Here is a 22,756-nt window from a genome sequence, read left to right as displayed (position 1 = left end):
ATTCATGTGGTCAAGGAGAATGCCTTAATTACTAGAGCTTTGTGAATAATGTTATGGCATCTCACATGAGGCATGTGTGTGTAGTTTGGGACAAAAATAAAAAACAAAACTTTGTGGGGGTACAGTTACAGAAAGTTTATCTGGGTCATCTTGCCCTTTGAACTGCTCTAGAAACGATCAGAAAAATAAGCACAATATTGCTAAACACACCAGCAGTTGCCTTGACCATGAAGGCTATGGTGAACAGATCTCAACTCCCCTGAATACTAAGGTATTTTGACTCTTTTAAAGCTGCTTAAAAGCCAGTTGATGTCTTTTGCAGACGACTCGGTCGGTGATGTGCAGTCTAGTGTAGGAGGATTTCCCTTCCTGTTGTACGTCCAGATTTTCCCTCTTGTGCATTTTGTACTGTCATTTGAACCAGGCTGTTTATGGCACTCTCATCAGCATCGCACCATAGACTGGTCCCTGGGGATCGTTGCATGAGAGGCCAGGCGCTTTGGAACCAGCCCACTGTTATTATTCCTTATTAAGCCAGGATAAGGTTTGAGTTCTCAAACAATGTTAACATAAGGAAGATGGTGAGTGAAGTGTTATTAAGAGTTATTTCCCCCAAAATATTATAGTAGTCTTAAAAGATATGACACAGATGCTTCTGGTATACTGTATCCTACTGTATGGGGCTTCAGGAACGCCCTCACAGATGTTCCTGTCCATTGCCATAGAGCTTCACTAACAGCATACGTATTTCTTTTTCTTTTCATTTTTCTTTTTCTTCTCTTTCCTCACATTTCTTTCTTTCTTTTAAATACATCAACTACAAAACACCACATGAATACAGTTAATATTCTTCATGTAGATATGCATGTAAATATCTCGATATCTAGTATTTCAACTTTGTTTCATAACATAACCGACTAATTGTTTTACTTTTTTAGTTATCAGTTAACAGTTAACATTAAAGCATTTGGGAAGAAGTTTCTAAAACTGGAAAGTCTATTTAATAGAATTCACATCCAGGGGATTATGATATCACTCATTTGCACACACATACAGTACACACACACACATTTTTGGAGAATAATTGCCTTGTCAGTCAAAGAGAATGTGTTCAGTCATCTCTGTAGGGGACTTGAGCTACTTTGTCAGGGTGACTTCTGTTAGCGTTAATTCTTGTTTAAGTCATGTCCTTCAAGGGCCCCTTATTCTGTAGTCACACTGCTTTGATGCTATTTCTGTCAGATGTCTTTGCAGATTTTGTGGCTCCATTGATACTTCTACAGGAATCTTAAAGTATGTCTGCCTGTGTATGATGAACTGATTAAGAATTATTTAATATCTGGTAATATCTTCTTGAAGTTTCCTAAGGACGGTTGCTCTTGCTATAACTATTACTTTTATGACAGATATGCTTCATGACATTTATGACAAATACTGACAAGTATTTAAAAGTTAAAGACGCAACAGTCTTACAGTCTCTTTAGTAATGTCATTAAGGCCACATTTTTATTGAGTGTCTGTGGGAGATCTTTGTCCCTTACAGTTTGCTTATAATTACGTCATGGCTTTCCTGTGGTTCTCCATGATACTGGCCTTTGTAAAAGGTTGTGAAAGTTAGCTCTCATTCTGTGCTTAAAAGACAAAATCCTTTCTATCCTTTTTGTATGCTGTGCACTCAGGTAGGTTTGTGTGTGTACGCAGTTGTGTATTACTGTATACATGAAGTAGGTGTGCAGATCTGTGTGTGGCGCTGAGTCCCAACTGACACATACTGTATGTCTGGTGATTTCCTCCACAGCCGTGGCTGGGGCTGGTGCTTGGACGACCCCCCGGTAAGAGACGAGCTCTCCCAGCACACTCCGCTTCCAGGTGCCTTGTACAGTGCCATCCACCAGTGCCAGCTCCAGTATGGCTCCAGCTCTCTCCTCTGCGATGACGTAGATGTAAGTGCTTCCCTTAACACACATCACAAGCATGGTGTTCATATGCTCTTTATAATCCTGGGCTGCAGCTGCTGAACACCTCATTGTGCTGTGATCTTCATTAAATCATAAAGAGATTGTCTCTTTTTTAGTTATGTAAGTCACTGCACAGCAATGCTTTTAGGAAATACATCCCTGGTCTGAATTTAAAAAATAAGTTTGCAAAATTCTTTCAGAGGAAGACATCAATGTAAGATGCCATGATTTAACACATCACTTATCTACCGTTTTCAGTACGTACTCTTGTACTATACATAAGTAAGTATAAGTACTGCACATAGTAAGTGCCAGCATACCTTTCACTACCTTTCACCATATTTGACAAGAAAAGCAAATTCCTTGCACTAATAGAATACTTCAAGGCACCCAGAGGCCATTTGCAGTGCTTGGCTCGCTACGAAGTTTGGAGGAATAGATTTTGGCTGCATCAGTCCCCTTTGTATGCCACTAAGACTAATGGAATGATTAAAGGTAGACAGGAGAGAAGCTCACATTTGGCGCACTTAAAACCAAAAGCCAGCCACAGCTGAGATAACTGCGGACGATTACATTTAGAGGCTACGATAATGGCCCATAATCTACCTGGGGTAGTTTTTCACAATCAACATGCGATGGCTCTCCGTGCTGAGAAGCCATCTTTGTCGGATTTTGTTTGTACAGCTAGCAGAAGATGACTTTGGGAAGATTAGGGGATTGTTGACTCGATTTGATCAGAAAGCTAAGCTGCAGCAGTCCCAAGGGCCACGCAACAGAGAGGCAGCTCTATTTATTTGTATTTATGGGGCCACAGTGCACACAGCGCTTGCTCCCTGGTGTCACTGCTGTTGCTCATTTACACCTGAGAAAGCCTGTCCAAATCGGACCGAATCTGAACAGCCTCTGGCTTTTGGCAGCTCCTGGAGTTTTCACAGGAAGAAAGGAAGGAGAGAAAGAAAGACAAGGAGGGGGGTTGAGGGCTTTGTGGGATAATGAGGCCACACACATGCATTGGCGCTGTGGTATGAGGTTACAGCTCTCGTTTCCTAACCATGCCATGAGGTATCCCTGTGTGGTTTTGTAGACATCCAGCCAGACAGGAAAACAAGCACAGAGTGAAGGGAACGTGTTCTGCCACAGACAAATCCCAAAGTCATTACAACAGTGGTCTCGTTGAATGTTTTCCTTCGGCCAAATACCTCATTGTAAATATTTTCAATTGCATAGACTTTTCCCAGCAAACATTTGTCCAGATTACAAGGGTAAATGCTTTTAGACTTGGCCCTCTGCGTCCATTTATTTTTACACGACTTTTACAAAGACAGACAAACAGTGTGAGCTCCCAGTGCAAGGTTACAGATCATTTCATGTGGTCACTCTACGGTTGTGGTGTGTCGTGTGTGTGTGTGTGTGTGTGTGTGTGTGTGTGTGTGTGTGTGTGTGTGTGGTGTCGTGTCCAAGTAGGCCATACAATGTAGGTCAGCATTCAGCTCTAGCCCCTTGTGCTGTAGGTCCTGCGTGTTGCAATCTTCATCATTATTGTTTGTGCTTCTAACCTGCCACATACATTAACTGCTAATTATCATTGACCAGAATCCCTTAACATAAGAGCCAGCACAATGGCATTACAGTGCCAGGTCTGAAAAAAAATAGTGAACTAGATTCAAAAGCAATTACACTAAAATTGCACACATTCATAGTGCAGCGCAGTACTGTACTTTGAGATGTATACTTGTATCATTTTTGAGTTTCAACTTCAAATTCAGTCCTCCACTCTTCTGGGGACTTGTGTTGGTGTCTATGCTGAGAAATGATGGCTGTTTGATCCACACAGAGACGTCAGTTTAAATTATGCTGTTGCCTGGCACTTCCCATACTAAGCTTTTGTCACTGTCTGATGGCCTTTCCTGATTATACACTTGGCAGACCATTGCTCTCAACAGCACACAAACTCACACACACACATGCACACACACACACACACACACACACGCACAGACACACACACACACACACACACACAAACACCCTCAATCACAAACATAAATGTCACAGACCACAGATCATTTGATTGGTGCCGTCTCCTAGTTCCAGATAAATTCCAAAATTGGCTTTCAGCCTTCTTATCAGTATCTGCTAGCAAGTGAGACATTTATCAATGCAGCAAACAGCTCTGCCAGGCTATGATTGCGGACTGTATTCTTTGGCGCAGGAGTTTACTGTAAGAGCTCGGTAGATGTTGGTTGCTTGGTATGGTTGCTGCATTCCAATTTTTTTTTTGTGTCATTTAAAGTCTGATTGCGATTACCAGATATGTGCCTCAAGTCTGTGTTGCAGACAAAAAAAGCTATCTAACACAGGACAGGAACTCATTCTACAGATAAACATCTTTAGAATTGCCCTGAAACAAGGGGATAAAATGAGGATGAGCTAATGACTTTGTACTACAGTTGACATTGCAGAAGCCATGGAGGTGTGTTCAGTGGAACCAGATGTCTTTCGTGGATAAAAGTTTATAGATGATATACCACATATATTGAAAACAGAGACACAGTGTATGAGGTGGCCACCCATTCACTTTCAGCAGCTAAAGGAAAAATCTCAATGTGTCTTAATGTGTTCTATTTTTTCTATTTCTGAATAACATAACTCAGAACTATTTATTAGTCCATTACTACAGACAACTAGTGTGTGCTGAATTGTTAGCTTGGGAGTTTGAATGGACTGCTTAAATGATTAAAAGCTAGCTTAAAGCTAAAATAACTTCAACATTCTCTGCCAAATAGTTGTTTCTTTTGAAAGGGATCATGTAATATTTGAGATAGAATACAGCCAGCTGGTAAGTATCACAAAATTAAGCCCAAGAGGGAAATATAAGAAGATGTGGTCTTGATAAACCTGCAGGGGTCTACTTTGTGATAATGACCATCTGGCTGCATACGGTCCCTAATGGATCACATTTACACCAGAAGTTTGAGGTAGTTAGTTATGAAGACTGAGTAAAAGTCTGCTCTGGTCTGTCTCCATCTCATTCAGAATGTTTGCAGCACACTGTGGTGCACTGTGGGTAATACCTGTCACTCAAAGCTGGATGGAGCTGTGGATGGCACCAAATGTGGCGAAGGCAAGGTGAGGAAAATTCTCTCGGTGAGATAGAAGGAAAGATGAAGAATATTCTTTAGGTGAGATAGAAGGAAAGGTGATGAATATTCTTTAGGTCAAACAGAAGGAAAGATTGAAATCTCAACTAAAAACGGACAGAAATGAAAGGTTTAGTTTTTCAAACGAAAAACTAAAGACTATTATGGCTATGAGACCTTTACTGCCAGTGCTGCTACTACCACTGCTACTCTACTACTGCTATTACAACTAATAGTAATAACAATATTACTATAGACTACTATAGAAGTAGTAACACACACTAAAATGTGAAAACTGGAACTTTGAAGTGCAACTTCTACTAAATAGCAGGTGTTTAAAAGTGATTGCACATCAGCTGTAGATAAAGCCTGTTATGTTCATCTTAAGAAAATGCTTTTTGTTGTCACCACCAAGACCCAGTTTTCCCCCCTGGCTGGCCTCAGCCAGGTGCTCAAGCTGTTCTATAGCTTTTGTGAATTCAACAGTGTGATCTCTGTCGGGTATTTGTGGATGATTGCACGTGTTTCTTTGTGTGTGTATTTATTTCAGTGTTGTGCCTGCTTGTCTGAACATCTTTGTGTGTGTGTGTGTGTGTGTGTGTGTGTGTGTGTGTGTGTGTGTGTGTGTGTGTGTGTGTGTGTGTGGATCAGTGGTGTGTTGGTGGGGAATGTGTCTCAGTGGGGGATCAGCCGGAGAGAGTGAATGGCGGCTGGGAGTCCTGGGGCGAGTGGTCGGACTGTTCCAGGACATGTGGGGCGGGCGTGCAGAGCGCCCAGAGGGACTGCACCAACCCAGCGTGAGTCACAGCGGCCTGGCCTTCTCTCTGCCTCGCGGCAATTGTCACATTGTCATGTCTAAACTGTCTCCTGTATAGTATCCTAAATAGCATCCAATGTCTAAGTTGTGCCCTACTGTTATACTGTACTGTTCATGTTGGTATACTGTTATAGAATTCTATGAGCAGCACATCGTACTAATATTTGGTCCCTCTATGATCTGATTTATTGATTGCCCCAATGTTTTGTTTTGTGATAATTAGTCAGTGGGCTGAATTCAGTAAGAACTCATTCACGACTCCATTCATCAGAGTATGTGTGTCTGCTTTAAGTGTTTTGCTATTACATTATCACACATTCACCAAGGGTGAAAGTTTACAAGTTATTTTTAATATGTGAAATATATGTGATATATGTTTAATATGTTCCTTATCGCAGTTCACTGCGATATAACAGTATGGTACATGACGTCAGTCATAGGGTACAAATCGAAGCATTTATCTATTCACGCCTGAAAGGCCGCGAGATCTGTCAGCGCGCGCTCCTGGCCCCGCCTGCCAGGAGTACTATAATATCATTACGCGCCCTCAGATCTGCCTCTTTTGAAACTTCGCAAGACGGAGTGAACATCTCCGAGCATATCTCAAACGCTCTACCACAGTCAAAAGAGTTTTGTGTGCTTTCGCTCTCTACGGGTTGGTGAGTAATGCGGGTTCCTTAACCCTCACTAGCTCAGGGCGCTACGAAATTCATTGGCTTAACTTCATTTTGAAAGTAGTGGCTGTTATCCTGGCTGCCTGGCTGGCTAAGTCTCTGACTAGCCTGCTAGCTTGCTAACAACGTGTTCGTTGCAGATAGTGTGCTTGTGTTTTAACATTCTTCTCTACTTTCAGATTGAAAAAAAGATGGCCAGACACTACCCCGACTGCGGTCACGTCCGTCCCAAGGGCGACCGCCACCGTCGGTGCGTGACCTGCCTAGGCAGGGACCACGCGGAGGGCGCGCTTTCGGGCAAAGCCCCTGTCTGTTCCATCTGTGCTAGCCTCCCGCTAGCTAAGGCTACCAGGCGCCTTGCGTTCTGGAAGCGCAAGGACGCCGAGGAGACTGCACTGGTTCCATCCGGGGCTGACGCCCCCTTAGGAATGAGTGCGTCTTCAGCCTTGGACTTGGTGAGCGTGAGCAGTCGCCTTGCAGCGGCAGCTCCGCCCCCGGGTCTCTCCCCGTCTCCGCCGCCTGTCAGCCCTGGGGCTGCGGGCAGCGAGGCTGAGGAGCTTCAACCAAGCGGTGTCCAGCCTGAACTCGAGCTGGACATCAGCCTGGATGATGATAGTCTGCTAGACTTCTCCGATGAGCACAGCTCAATCGCTGAAGCAATGCAGACGAGCCATGACGTTAGGATGCGGGTGGAGACACCTCCTACCTCGTCTCGGCTCCTGGGCCAGCAACTCCACGAGGTTGCGCTGAGAGCAGCCAGCTGCCTCGGGCTCCCTCTCCCTCCCCCTCCCAGTGTGCGGTCCTCGCTGCTGGACGGGGAGTTCTATGCTGGCTCCGCCGCGTCAGTTCCCAGCTGCATCCCCTTTTTCGAGGAGGTGCACGAGGAACTGCAGGCGACATGGGCGCTACATGCAGCTCCACATGGCTAAGGAGAGGGGCTACCTCTCTTTTCCTCAGGTGGAGGATGCAGTAGCGGGCTACCTCTCGTCCGCATCCCCCACGACGCGTCTCGGCCAGAAGCCTCTCCTGCCCACGCGGGTGGGCAGACACCAGGCTCAGCTGGCAGAGAAGTCCTACTTGGCTGCAGGGCAGGCTGCCTGCACGACCAATACGGCTGCATTGCTACAGCGCTACCAGGCAAAGCTCCTGACTGAGCTTGCCTTGTCGCTGGGGGAAGATCACCCGTCTGTGGCAGAACTCCGTAGCGCGACGGATCTGGGTGATGGGTGCCGCGGTGGCTACCCAGAGGTCTCTGTGGCTATCACTGGCTAACCTGTCAGACAGAGAAAAAGCACCACTCCTCGACGCCTCGGTCTCTGTCCAGGGCGCCTTCGGGGAGGCAGTGGTCACAATGGCTGCCAAGTTCGAAGAACAGCTGCGCGCCCTGCCCAGGGCGCAGCCCAGGCTCCGCGGCAGCACTCCGCTCGCCGCGGGCGAGGCAGAGGGAGACCTCAGGCTTCAGGAGAGTTGGCGCGCATGCGCAGTGTCACCATGGGTGCTAAAGACGATCACAAGGGGTTACGTGCTGCAATTCGCCCGTTCCCCTCCGCCATTCAGCAGAGTAATACAGTCTGTGGTGCAGCGAGAACAGTCTCACTTCCTATGAGGAGAGATAATCTCCCTGCTCAGAAAGAAGGCGATAAGCAGAGTCCCTTCCAAGGAGGAAAATGCAGGCTTCTACAGCCGTTACTTCCTCGTACCCAAAAGAGACGGGAATTATCGGCCAATATTAGATCTACGTGTGTTAAACAAAGCACTCATGCCGCTACGGTTCAGAATGTTGACCCCACGCAAGCTTGTGCAGTTTATAAGGCCAAACGATTGGTTTATCACGATAGACTTAAAAGACGCTTATTTCCACATTCCAATCCACCACAGACATCGGAGATATCTGAGGTTTGCGTTCGGAGGAATAGCGTACCAATTCAACGCACTCCCATTCGGCCTGTCCCTAGCGCCGAGGGTATTTACAAAGTGCGTAGAGGCAGCCGTCGCCCCATTAAGTCTACGCGGCTTACGCGTTTACAATTATTTGGATGACTGGTTAATTGCTTCTCATTCAAAGGCTGCAGCAGTGCAGGACGGCCATCTAGTGGTGGCGCACCTGTATCGACTGGGCTTTGTTATAAACAGAGAAAAAAGCGTTCTCTGCCCCAGGCAAGTTACGCATTTTCTGGGTATGATTTTAGACTCCACCTCCATGGAGGTCAGGCTGTCTCAAGAACGGATAAATGCCATCAAAACATGCGTGCGCCAGTTCCGACGGGGACAGTCAGTCTCGTCGCTGTGCTGCCAACGCCTGTTAGGGATGATGGCGTCGGCCGCTATAGCGCTCCCGTTGGGGATGTTGCGTATGCGGCCATTCCAAATATGGTACCTGTCTATGAAGCTCAACGCAGTCACAGACAGGCATCGCAGAGTAGTGGTGTCCTCCAGATGCAGGAAAGCCCTGGCAATCTGGAGAACCCCCTGGTTTCTCGCCGCGTCGGGCACTATGGGCATAGTGTCGCGTCGCGTGGTGGTGACCACAGACGCTTCCACCAAAGGCTGGGGAGCTGTCTGCGAAGGAAGAGGCGTGAACGGTCTCTGGTCTGTGACAGAGGCCGCGTCTCACATAAATGTGTTAGAGCTGCGAACAGTAGTCCTAGCTCTACAACACTTTCTGCCCAGGCTGAGTGGTCAGCATGTACTAGTGAGGACGGACAACACTGCGACCTTGGCGTATATAAATCGCCAGGGCGGAGTGCGCTCCCCGTCATTACACCATTGGGCGACTCGCCTGCTCCTTTGGGCAGCGAGGCACGTCCTGTCCCTCAGGGCAGTTCATATACCAGGTCACCTCAACTACGGTGCGGACCTGTTATCGAGGGGCGATCCTCGAGCAGCAGACTGGTGCCTTCACCCACAAGTGATAGGTCAGATCTGGGTGCGTTTTTTCAAGGCGCAGGTGGACCTGTTCGCGAACAGGTAGAACACCTGCTGCCCGCTCTGGTTCTCGCTAGGGGGCGACGATCCCCCACTAGGCATAGACGCGCTGGGCCACCAGTGGCCAGCTCTACCCCTATATGCTTTTCCCCCGATCCCGCTCCTCCAGCAGGTGCTGTGCAGGATTGCGGACGAGGGCAGGGAATTGATATTGATAGCCCCCCACTGGCCCAATCAGCCGTGGGCGGCAGATCTGGTCAATATGTCAGTGCAGCAGCCTTGGGAGCTGCCTCTACGGAGAGACCTCCTAACGCAGGCGCACAGGACAGTGTGGCACCCCCATCCAGAGTGGTGGCGTCTCAGAGCCTGGCACCTGAAAGGTGCAGGCTCATAGCGTCAGGCTTGTCGGACGCGGTGGTGGCTACAATACAGAGTGCCCAAGCTGTATCAACACGGGCTCTGTATACGCTGAAGTGGCGCAGTTTTAAGCGGTGGTGTGCTGCGCGTCAGCACGACCCCATTAACTGCGCGCTGGGCGTTATTCTAGAATTCCTACAGCAGTTGTTTGATGAGGGGAAGGCGGCTTCTACTCTCAAAGTGTACATGGCTGCCATTTCAGCCTGCCACGCAGGCATTAATGGCAGTTCTCCTGGCAGTCACCCGCTAGCGTCACGCTTTATGGCGGGGGTGAGACGGCTCAGGGTGCCAGAGAGACACCTCATACCCTCTTGGGATCTGCTGGTGGTGTTACGTGCTCTCACAGGGCCTCCGTTTGAGCCCCTGGAGACAGTGGACATAAAGTTTGTCTCTTTAAAGACCGCGCTGCTGCTGGCGTTAACGTCAGCAAAACGCGTTGGTGACATGCAAGCCCTGTCAGTCTGTCCATCGTGCCTTCAGTTCTCGATCGCTGGTGACAGAGTGGTTATGCGACCTAATGCTGCTTACACACCTAAAGTGGTGGTAACCCCATTCCGCAATCAGGTGATTGAATTGGCAGTTTTCTCGCCTCCTCCTTTTGCGTCAGCAGAGGAGGAACGTTTGAATAAGCTCTGTCCAGTGCGCGCTCTCCGCTGTTACGCAGAGCGCACTAGAGCTTTCAGACAGTCAGATCAGCTATTCGTGTGCTTCGGTGCACGCGCAAAAGGCAGACCTCTATCAAAACCGAGCTTCTCCCGTTGGATAGTAGAGGCTATCGTGTTGTCTTATAAGAGCTTGTCTTTAGATCCCCCGGTGAAGTTGCATGCGCACTCTACGCGGGGGGTCTCGTCTTCCTGGGCCTTACTAAAGGGCGTCTCAGTGGAAGACATTTGCAAAGCTGCAAGCTGGAGTTTTCGCCACACTTTCATTAGATTCTATATGTTAGATGTGGCTGAACCTAGTTTTCTTCATAGCGTTCTGCGGGCAAGCGATCTCTGAATCCCTTGGCCTGAGAACGATATATATGATAAGTGTGTTCATCGGTGTCTACATGTTTGTTGCACATGAAACACTCCAGGGTGGTTTCCTACAGGCGCAGGATCGCGATCCTTGCCGCCTATTATCAAAGGTTGCCCTGTTAATATGTTCACCGCCAGCGGCCGTATGAACCTCTATGAGGGCAAAGGCTTCAGTAAAGCTGGTGTGTGTAATTGGCTGCCACTGTATTATCACGCGGGAATGTATAGGGTCCCATACTGTTATATCGCAGTGAACTGCGATAAGGAACGTCTCGGTTACTTACGTAACCTCGGTTCCTTAAGCAGGAACCAGATATAACAAAGTTGGCGTGTACAGTGTTACCTTGGATTGATTGTCTTGCTCAGTTTCTTTCCAAGGCAGATCTGAGGGCGCGTAATGATATTATAGTACTCCTGGCAGGCGGGGCCAGGAGCGCGCGCTGACAGATCTCGCGGCCTTTCAGGCGTGAATAGATAAATGCTTCGATTTGTACCTCATGACTGACGTCATGTACCATACTGTTATATCTGGTTCCTGCTTAAGGAACCGAGGTTACGTAAGTAACCGAGACGTTTTCCTTTCTTCTCTGATTACGGAAAGATTGATTTACGTTTGAGTGCAGCATACACTCAAAAAAGTGAACTCTGTGAGTTGCTGAATCAAATAAATGTACTTATATTCAATTTAATTAACATTTCTGTGTTTGGTTTTAAAATCTAGTCCACTTTAGTAAGTCTAACTTAAAATGAAAACTTGTTAAAGCAAAAGAAGCCAGCTAAGTTAATTCAACATAACACTGTTGAGTGAATAGCACAATCTGTATATATATATATTCTGTGATGTTGAAACATTAGTGCATGGTTTAAGAGTAATATTACTGGTCCTGCTGTATTTATCTTGCGAAAATCAAGCATATATGAGTACATGTTAGCTAGCTAACGAGCTAGCCAATTAACAAAATGCTACCTGACAGACATACATTAAAATAGCGATCTTGTCGTCAGAGAGCAATAAGGATCCGGAATAACCGGTGAATAGGGCAATACGCGGGTGGCATGACTAGGCATTAGCCAATCAGAATGTTCGTACTGTCGTTGCCATATAATACATTTCAATACTTGATAACTAAATGTAGATGATTTGCCTGACAGTCCTTGAAGATACATGTAAAAGCTCAATTACTAATAAATAATAATTTTATATAAAACTAATAATGCTTTCTTTACCACACCCAGGTATGTGTTGAATGATATCACGTTGATGTCACATGATGGTTGTCGTTTTCCATTGGTAATAAATAATATTACAGAACCAAGGTATGGCATGGTGGCTCAGGTCCTTGCACTGCCGCCTCACAGCAAGAAGGTCATGGGTTTGATTCCCGCATGGGCCGCTGTTGGTTAGGGAGGCAGGTCCTCCCCAGACCTTCAGTGTTCAGGTGGGCTAGGTATCTCTAGGTATCTCTGTCTGGATTTGCATGTTCTCCCAGTGTCCACAAGAACCCCAACAGCACACTCTCCTATCAATCCCTGACCAAGATGGAAGGTTCACTTCACTTGGTCCCCGGGCGCTTAAAAGCTGCCCTGGGGTCCTCGAGGAAGGACAATCCGGGATGGGGAAATGCAGAAGTCAAATTCACGGCGATTGTTGACATAACTAGCCTTTATACCAATGAAAACCATTTAGGTACTCCTTATTCAAGTCAGTTAAGTTGGAAATACAAGGAGTTGTTCAGTTGGTGTTAGTAAATCCAGTTGAGTTAGAATTACATAAGTCAGTTAGGTCAGTGTAATGAAGGTCTGTTTAGTTAGATGAACCCTGCCTGATCAATTAAGGCTAACTTGACCAAATAATATTGTAATTACTTAATACAGTCTTGTTGGTTTTACATAAGTTAGTTATTTCCTCTGTAATAATAGTATTAAATTAGTTTGAACACAACTCAGTTATGTGGAAATCATTGACATAACAATATTAAGTAATTAGAACAACTTATTTTTTTGAGTGTAGGGGAATTTGAGCTGCACTTGACTTGAGTTGTTCTTTAAACATTTTGCCTTACATTTTTAAAAAGACAGCCATTCCATAAGGCAGCTGGGTGTTTTGGAGTGGGCATATGCATGTAGTTCCCAGAATACAGTATATATGTTGGTGAAGAGACAGAGTCTGGCTTTTTAAATCCAAATCTTCCACCAATTTAATGTGAGTTTTCACATTGTCAGTGTATGTGAAGTTTGCATTATATTTTGTCAGCTCCACTTCTCCTTATCTACTAGTGCAAGAAAGATCAACAGCTGCTTGGTGTGTCTGTGTGTGTGTGTGCATTTTTGTGTAATATTCTTTTTCTGGAACGCTGCAGTTTCAGCATCTGTATTAAAAGTTTTCTGTAGAAGCGGTTCCTGTCCTGCAGCAGAAAAATAGCTCTCTCCTCTTTTCCCCTCTTTTCTCCTCTCCTCTCCTCTCATCTCCTCTTTTCCCATCTCCTCTCCTCTTTTCCCCTCTTCTCTCCTCTCCTCTTTCCCCCTCTCCTCTTTTCCCCTCTCCTCTCCTCTCCTCTCCTCTCCTGTCCTGTTTTCCCCTCTTCTCTCCTCTCTTCACCTCCACTTCCCACTGCTTGGAGGAGATGGGAACACCAGCTGTTGTTGTAGTTTGGATTAGCATTCAGAAAGAGCTCAAATTGCTGCCATGCAGCAGTGAATTTCGTGGAGCATTACAAATATTCTGGAGAAGTTCACTCGAGGGCAACTTGCTGTCCAAAGACTTTAAACTGCTCACATGGCTGGCAATGAAAGTTTCAGTAAAAAATGTGCTTCCATAAAAAGACTTCCATAAAAGTCTTGTACCACTTAAGAAGCCAATACTTTATGGTATGAATCCTCAGAAATCAACACTTTACATGGATATGTGCTCATGTTGCACTGGTCTGGACTTTGCACTATGTTCCCAGTTTTCAAGCACAGTCTCCAGGAGATCGCACCAAGCATCACTCACATGACGCCATCCATACTTACCTCTTTACCTCTGCTGTCATGTCACCATAGTCCTCGACATGGAGGAAAGTACTGCCTGGGGGAGCGCCGACGTTATAAGATCTGCAACGCGAACCCCTGCCCCCCCGACCAGCCCAGCTTCAGACACGTCCAGTGCAGCAACTTCAACACCATGCCTTATAAGGGCAAGTTCTACCAGTGGGTTCATGTCAACAACAGAGGTGAGAGCCATCACCCGTTATCTCTTTGGAAAAAACAAATGCATACTCCTGTTCAGAAATTGGGAGGGGGGTGGGTTGGGGGTTGTGTTATCTGTGCTAAGAAATGCTTAGACACTCAAGGGATTCACAGTTAATCCTACATCCTGCTGTGGGTGTGTGTGTGCGTGTGTGTGCGTGTGTGTGTGTGTTTGTGTGTGCGTGTGTGTGCTTGTGTGTGCTTGTGTGTGTGTGTGTGTGTGTGTGTGTGTGTGTGTGTACTGTTTATGCTGTGCTGAGGTGTTGCTCTGCATCTGGTAGTGAATGCCTGTGAGCTGCATTGCCGGCCCCTGAATGAGTACTTCTCTGAGAAGCTGCTGGATGCTGTCATTGATGGGACACGGTGCTTCGAGGGCAGCGAGAGCCGTGACATGTGCATCAACGGCATCTGTAAGGTATGACACAAGTTCAAGGCTGACTGCCTATCCCTTTATTAGTCCCCTATCAAATCCTTCCTTAAAATAACAGTATGCAACAATAAGCCACTGTTTGAAGTAGTTTTCTAGTTTAGTTTAGTATGGCAACTGCTCTGCTCCAGACTGTTCTTAGGCTCACAATTTTTTGCTTCATACTTTGTTTCAACTACCAACTACCACTGGTAGATTGTAACTCTCCACTGTCACTGTACATGTAAGATATACAGTAGCATCACTTATGTTGTAGTACTTACTTTTCCAGCACATATCCGTAAATAATACCATATTTTGGCAATTCTGGTTAGATGCTAACTGCATTTCATTGGCATACTCTGCACGATGACAAGGAAGTTGGATCTAACCTAATCTAATCAGTTAGACTTTCATACATACTTGGGGGGCCTCTCAATGCGTCATTTGTTATTTTCCTCTCAATGTTTATTTTCATGTTGGTTACTAAAAATGGCCATGGGAAGTAATGTTGCCAAAGTTTTGTGAGTGTTGGTGGGGTGATGGTTATGGCAAGCAAGGTTTACGCAAAGTTTGTGAGTCTTGGTAGGATTATACTGTTTTTGTTTGTTTCTTGTTTCACTTAATCAAAGGTCTCAATGCTTTTGATTCATTATTTTCTATTTAATTCATTTTATTTTTCTTCTAATTGTATTTGTCATTGTTTCATGCTGTTCAATAAGACATGTGGGTAACACTTAACTTAAACTCAGTATCTAAAAAGCACTATAAAATACATTTATAAATGCTTATAAAGTATTCATAGTGCATCATAGCGCCTGATATAAGTCTATATAACTATTTATAAATCATGACTGCACTCATACAGAGTTATGCTGTTGTGGTATTAGCCCTACACAACTATTATTATGATCGCTTGTATGGGGTCACATATGGCTCCATAAAGAGCATTTGGTGAATAAACAGCCTTGGATATAAGGCAAAGATGTCAGCAGTGCCATTGTCAAGAGGTAAAAGAAGCTTTATTACGCATTCTGAGACTTCAAACTCTAAAGGCTTACATTTAACACTGTAATGCTTTATGAGTGCAGTCATACTTTTTAGAAGTAGTTGTATAGACTTGTGTCAGTCATTATAAGGTGTATTTGATGAATATTATAACCCTTCATGAATGTGTTATAATGCTTTATTGGAACTGGGATTAAGTAAAGTGCTACTGAAATGTGCATATTGGCTGATTTGAAGAGGTTTTTTGTCATTTGTTCTGGCCGGAGTGCATGAGTTCATTCTGAAGATGTTTTCAATGTCTTTCACTGGCAGTGAGACTGTTTATTTGAGGATGCACTGGGTGTCTCTGTTTGCAGAATATCGGCTGTGATTTTGAAATCGACTCCAACGCTGTGGAGGATCGCTGCGGCATGTGCCAGGGCAACGGCTCGACCTGTGAGACCGTGAAGAAGACCTTTGAGGAGAGCGAGGGATTGGGTATGAGAGCAAAAAAAACAATGCTAGTTCATCTGAACAGAAGATCAACCCTGTGTGTAGTGCAGTCAATGACATGTTCCACATGTAGCCCTTTGAGCTGCATGACTTCAGATGGAGAAAAGTGAGATGCATGTAATATAAAAACAGCATCTCAATATTTTCCCAGGCTACGTGGATATTGGTCTGATTCCAGTGGGAGCGCGGGACATCCGCATTGAAGAGGTGGCCGAGGCTGGGAACTTCCTGGCGCTGCGCAGCAATGACCCTGGGAAGTACTTTTTGAATGGCGGCTGGACCATCCAGTGGAACGGAGATTACAAGGTCGCAGGGACTGTGTTCACCTATGACAGGGCAGGCCATCAAGAAAACCTCACATCCCCCGGGCCCACGCTGGAGCCCGTGTGGATTCAGGTACAGCACACCCAGCATCTAGTTTAGCTCTATATGATCACAGAGTAAGAGTTTCATTTGCTTCAAAATCTTCCAGTTTCTGTATTCTGAGCTTCAAGCGCTGTGTGCACCTCTGCTGTCTGAGGTGTAGGTCACATAAGCCCTGATTTATTTTGTTTGTTGATTGTTGATGAGTTTAAAAAACGTATTGTCTCTTTCTTAATACACTTTTTCTAAAAGAGTAAAAAAATATTGACCTTTTGTTGTGCATGATTTACAGGATTACAGGTATATTAAGGGATTTGGATGCAAGCCACAACTCAATCCTATTTTTTATCCCAAAGGTTACTAATCAAAAAATGTAGATGTTTTGGTTTTAATTTGTCATGGGATTTTGCATACCCAAAGCACTAAAAAGCTATAAGATATCAAAGCAGATAAAAAACAAACAGTATGAAAACAAAACACAGGCCAAAGCTCAAAAAACATCATAAAGGCATTGTAAAATACACAAGTGGTCCAAAGTCCACACTGAGCAACTCAATTCGAAATGCGGGCAAAAAAATAACAAGTTTACCTGCACAGTGTGTGAAGATACAGACCAACAAATACAGACAACTCTTAGAAATGCAGCACAGTCAACATGAAATTTTAAACGGTTCACAGGCCACAATGATAGTTGGACATCTTAGATTATTAGAATAATTAGGTTTATCAAGCTATGAGACATTTCTTATGACTCCTTCTCCCTTAGGATGCTCGGCAAGAGAGGGCTCCTTCCCCCATGGTTTTAAAATTTCCTGTGGGAGTTCAGTTAGGTGACAAGGAACACTGGAGAATGGAGAGAACATAGAGTACGATTATGAAGTGATTGACTTAGTTATTCTTTGACTTGTCTGAGTTGAATCTGAATATCTGAAACCAATATACAGACAAATGTGTGGTTTTACAAAAGCAGGGATGGTAATGTTAGTGTAATGTAGTGCAAGGTTGAATGTACTAAACTCTCTTTGTGTGACAAAGCTGGGTAGATGGAGACAGACAGGTATTGTCCACTAAAAGACTGAAATGGTCAACCCTGTAGATTAAAGATCAAAAGTTAGCATATCCATTATCTTTTAAAAGCCTAGTTTGTAGAAGTTGTGTTGCATCTATGATTTTTTGTTTCTCAAAGACAGGGAGTGACTTTTGATCGTATATATTCTGACTCAGGTGGCTCTGTGCCAATATAGTCTTGGTTTTCACCAGCAGTGATAAGCTATGCAATATGTCCTGGTGTCCTGGTGGCAGCCTGGCGATGAGAATAACAGCTCCAGGACTGATCCCAGCTGCAGCAGAGTGAAATCTGTTTTGTCCCATGGGGACAACGCTGAGAAGTGTGTGACAGCCGAATATTTGGTGAGGTTAAAATGCCCAAACCCTTCCCACTGGGTAGGAACCATATCAGCCACAGCAGAGTGTCCATTCATCAACATCCTCTCAGACAATCTCTTGCCATGTTGGCATGAACCTCTCCTAATTAATTCTTAGAAGACACTGTTGAAAAATGTCAGAACATGCTTCCAATTTGAATGCTGTGCCCCCCCGGGGCTAGTTCAGCTATCGCAGGGTGGTGTCACTGATGCAGGCTGTGCACACAGAGAGGAGAGGGGAGTGGGATGGAGGGTGTGGGGCTCAGATAAAGGAGAAACTCCCACAGAGGGGCCTGCAGATGCTTGGCAAACCGCCCACATATGGCCAGGAGAGAAGCAGAGCGCTCAGCTGTCTGCAGTAACTGAAGACAGATATACGAGCCGTACCACGAAACACAGAGGCTCTCTCTGCCTCAGTCTCCCTCTCCCTCTCTTCCCCTCTCCCTCTTCCTCTCCCTCTCTTCCCCTCTCTCGCTCCCTCCCTTTCTCTGTCTTTCTTTGTATTATCTTTCTCACCCTGCTTGACTCTCCAATTTTCTGTCTGTTTCTTTCTGCCAGTTCACAAGTCACTCCCACCCTCCGCACACACAAAGACACTCACACACACACACACACACACACACACACACACACACACACACACACACACACACACACACACACACACACACACACACACACATCATACCAAATGTATCCATCTTTGTGTACAACTTGCCAAAGGACCGTGTGTTCGCACAAACCCACAATTTGTGTACAGAGGTTTTTCGTCAGCGTGAAATCATGTGCACATGAACGTGCTTATCGTCCAGTCACACAATTATTCTTTTACGGGTTCAAGACACATCTTAAATTGGTCGGATTAGCACATATATCTGCTAGTTAACCCACCCCACAGAAGGCAAACCTATGGATTCACTGGAAATTCTCTTGCTGCCCATCCTAATGGTTTATTCAAGGAATCAGCTGCCATGTGTGTGCAAAGTTACATTTGGACTAATATGCTAAAGTACAGAGATCACACACATCTCCATGCACTAGGACATTTGAGTCTCAAATAATTTGGTTACTGATTTAAAATATGTTTTTTCAGTAATCAATTACGCTGATTACATTGTGAAAACCTGACATTGCTATAAAATACAACTGGTCAACTGGTGGCTCGCTAGTTGGTGCCTTATTTTAACTGTCAGCTGCAAGAAATGGCTTTTGTTTTAAAGTCTGCCTTCTTGAAGAACAGGAACAGCCTGCACCGATACTGTCATTTTTTTATGAATCCAGACTACGAGGTGTGCATTCAGTCTTAAGCAAAGACACCTTGACATATAAAGTCGTCAGATGAGTGACAGACGCTATTGGCTGTTTGGCAGCTGAAGTCAGTCAAGGTTTAGAGTGAAGAGTTTGACATTGCTCACTAGTGCCACGATGTCAGTCCTGGTCCATTCTGAGAAGCTCTCACACAGAGTGAAATGTTAAAGGCAAGAACAGTGATTAAATTAGAGGTCAAGAAAATCCAATTTCTCCTCCCGAACTGATTAATTCCCTTTCCGCACTCCCTCAGTGGTCAGCTGTGTTATCATCAGTGGATATCCCCCAGCTATAATTAGCTTTAAACCTAAATATTGGCACTTATTGCTTTGGTTTAATTGGGTCTGCGCTTCCAGGTTGTTTCTTATAGATAGTTAATTGGACTCATGTAAAATTCATTCAGCTTTTATTGGCAGTTCATAAATATAAGGCGCTTTCCACTGATGTTTTATAAATTAAATCTGAAAAGTTTGAATAGTTCATCAGCTTAATGGTTCTCAGGGGATTTGTAGTGAGATGTTTGCTCTTCCCCCTAAAGACAAATAGTCAACTATGGATTTTAGTAAGTATTAAAAAAAATCCCTTAGAGTGGTTGGACCTTTCCCATTTACATGCTGTGGGTGCAAGCCGGCTGTGAATGGTTTTGACAGGCAAAGATAATGACTGACTCATCCATCTCACACTCTTTGCTCAGTCCGTGTTGACTGTGGGACCTGGTAATCCTTAAAACAACCACTGCTTCAACCAAACCTGTCTTGCTGTTTACCATTCATAACTTCTTTCCGCCAGGCATTTCCGACAGGCGAAGACAGATGTGTTTGCTCTCTTTTGGCCCTTAGTCTCATGTTTGTGGGAGGTATTGTTTATCTGTGTTCAGGGGGCCAAGCGTCCTCGTAATCTATGTTTTTATGTTCTCCAGCTGCTCTTTCAGGAGACTAACCCAGGAGTGCGCTATGAGTACACCATTAGCAGAGATTCCTCCTTCGAGCCCAACAGCACTCACCCCGTCTCAGATTTCCAATGGCAGTATGGCTCTTGGACAGAATGCAGTGCCACTTGTGGGACAGGTAAGCCATGTCAGCTCTGTAAAGGTTCATAGCTTCACCTTTTCTTCCAACTCACTGATGAGTGATGTTTGTGTAGAGTTTTTTAACTGGACTAATATAATGTAGAGCTATATTTTGTGGACTGAGAGCAGCTGGAACATGAAAAGTATGTTTTGGGATACTAGGTGTGTACTTCCCTTTTTTACAACATCACATTTTGACTCAGTTTCTGCGATCTTAAGCACCCCAAACCTCTTTTGGTATAAGTATTTCTTCATATTTTTATCATATACCTTTCCATCCATTTTTTCACCAGGCAAACCTCTACCACTACATCACATCAGATTGAACAAACACATAATATATCCACACAAAGCCAAGTATCCAGTCCTATTTGTGCTTTGTAAAATCTTGTGAGATTGAATAATGTGGCAAAACAGATATATCTGCTATCTTACCCATCCCAAACAAGCACATCAGTCTTTACAAGTGTGAAAAGCTGCACCTTATGTTCTCTGACTGTGTTCGGTTCTTAATGTTCCTTAGTTGTTAATGTTCCTTAGTTATTAATGCTCCTCTTATTCATATGCTGTTTCATCGAACCCTTTTGCTCATAGTGCACATGTTGAAAAACAGCATTTCCCCTATGGCCACGTGTCCCCTCAGTGGCAAGACATTTACACCCTGTTCCCTGCACTTTCAAAGCAGGGCCTCAGATTGCAAGGCCTTCTGCAAGACGGCCATCGGTCTCGACAACATAACAGAGATCTCAAACGTGTGATTTCACATGCCAGTCAATATGTCTACTCTTGCGCTTCTGATGTTTTATTCTGTAAGAATCTTGCCAGACTGTCCGTAAGGGAGGCTTTATCATTGGGGTCATCATGTCTGCAGAGTGCTCCTGGTGAGAGGATATGGATGATAGTAATTCCCTCTTTGGTTTGCAAAAAGGCTACACAGGCTATCAGCACGGACAGCTGTCCTCTCCTCTGCTGATTGCCATCGTTGACATTTGGAACTGGTTGGTGTGTGGATGGAGCACCAGCAGCCCACCGTATTGTTATTATTATTATTATTATTATTTCTTTCTTCCCCAACACTCACATTTCCATCCATTCCGCCTCAGCATTGGCAGTGACAGATGAGAAGTGTTGATAGGAGAGAAATAATTAGAGCTTCCTGAAGGAACAGAGTGCTCCGTCTCTCACAGGGCTCTGTTGACACGCAATTTCCCCCAATTTGGTGTTTTTGTTTTCATCTGCCATATCAGCCTGAGTTTCTAAGTGGACTAATTCCCCATTAGCTGCCCTGGGTAATGCACTTATGTGCCAGTATCAGCTGTTTTTTAGAGAGACAGCGCGTTTTATCCTTTCCTGTGTGGTTTGCTTTGGTCACATTTGCTAAGGTAATTGTCAACTAACTCTGTTAGGACTTTTTATTTCCAAATGAAAAACAAATTAGGCATTGTCAGGGTTATTTTAATCACTCCTCTGTTTTCTCAGTGGGGTGTGATTCAGATTTTTGTCTGACTGTTTGATAACGTTTGTAACGTGTTGGTAGTGGTTGATATTTTACACATCAGTTTTCCTAAAGGAATATCTGTGATGTCAGAGAAACACACAAGTAGCCCCTCCACACACACACACACACACACACACACACACACACACACGCACACACACACACACACACACATCCTGTCTCTCTCTCTTTTTGTTCATAGACTTGGTAATTTTGTTTCACAGACGCCAAAGCTGACAAAACCTTTTGAACATTTCATTCCTGACTAAATATTAGCATGGTCTGAAAGTTTTTCAGGCGGCCGGCACAATTCAACTCATCTGTTTGCTTCGGGCGGTACATCAATACAGCTGTCATGTGTGCCCCTGTTGGCAAAATCATCTATCATTAGTTCTATGTGTGCGTGTGTTGTGTGTTTGTGTGTACCGGCATGTATGTTTACTTGCTAATTGTTTAACTCGGTAGAGCTGGGTGTGTTGACATCTGTTAGTATGTTTGTGTATACATGGATGATTATAAAGGCATATTTTCAAACCAGGTTGATTTAGTTGTTCACAGAGAGTTAGCACATTACATTGATACACAGGAAGGAGTTCTGCCACATGTAGTGTAAGGCTTTGCCAGTTTTATCCAACTGTTTTCTCCAATGGTCTTTTTGCAAAGTGTAAACCAGTGTTCAGTTCCATGTCCAAAAAGTCTAACCGAATATGCAAAACAAAAAATAGTGCTTTCTGGAAGATGATGCATATATTTTAGTGGTTTCAAAATGCAACTTAAGCCAAGTTAGGAAACTCTGGATAGTGTTCTGTGATTGGTTCACCCAAGTTTGCTTTTTAATTGAACCAGTCACCAATGACACACCCTCTGTGTTAGTGTGTGTGTGTAGATGTCTACTCTGGTAGTTCTCAGACAGCTGCAGTATCACTTCGTCCTCAGTGTTTGCCCACCTCCTGTCCCCTCGTCCCCAGCACTGCCTGTCCAGAACTGCATAAGGGGTCGGGGGGAACCGT

The 22,756-nt window shown here is 44.7% G+C and overlaps 1 protein-coding gene across 4 annotated transcripts in view; it reads left to right on the top strand.

Moving 5' to 3' along the window:
• LOC105892878 (A disintegrin and metalloproteinase with thrombospondin motifs 7) overlaps positions 1 to 22,756 on the top strand; it is a 114,417-nt gene that overhangs the window by 15,393 nt on the left and 76,268 nt on the right. For all 4 annotated transcript variants that reach the window (XM_031569256.2, XM_031569257.2, XM_031569259.2 and 1 more), the window contains exons 9-16: positions 1,799 to 1,943; positions 4,995 to 5,087; positions 5,750 to 5,895; positions 13,993 to 14,162; positions 14,460 to 14,593; positions 15,949 to 16,069; positions 16,236 to 16,480; positions 20,099 to 20,246. In XM_031569256.2, coding sequence (XP_031425116.1) covers positions 1,799 to 1,943; positions 4,995 to 5,087; positions 5,750 to 5,895; positions 13,993 to 14,162; positions 14,460 to 14,593; positions 15,949 to 16,069; positions 16,236 to 16,480; positions 20,099 to 20,246 — 1,202 coding nt within the window. The remainder of the gene's footprint in view (positions 1 to 1,798; positions 1,944 to 4,994; positions 5,088 to 5,749; positions 5,896 to 13,992; positions 14,163 to 14,459; positions 14,594 to 15,948; positions 16,070 to 16,235; positions 16,481 to 20,098; positions 20,247 to 22,756) is intronic.

This window comes from Clupea harengus, chromosome 6, assembly GCF_900700415.2.
Source record: "Clupea harengus chromosome 6, Ch_v2.0.2, whole genome shotgun sequence".
NCBI classification, from domain to species: Eukaryota; Metazoa; Chordata; class Actinopteri; order Clupeiformes; family Clupeidae; genus Clupea; species Clupea harengus.
Note: the sequence above shows the minus strand (reverse complement) of the source record. Positions and strands in the feature narration are given on the sequence as shown.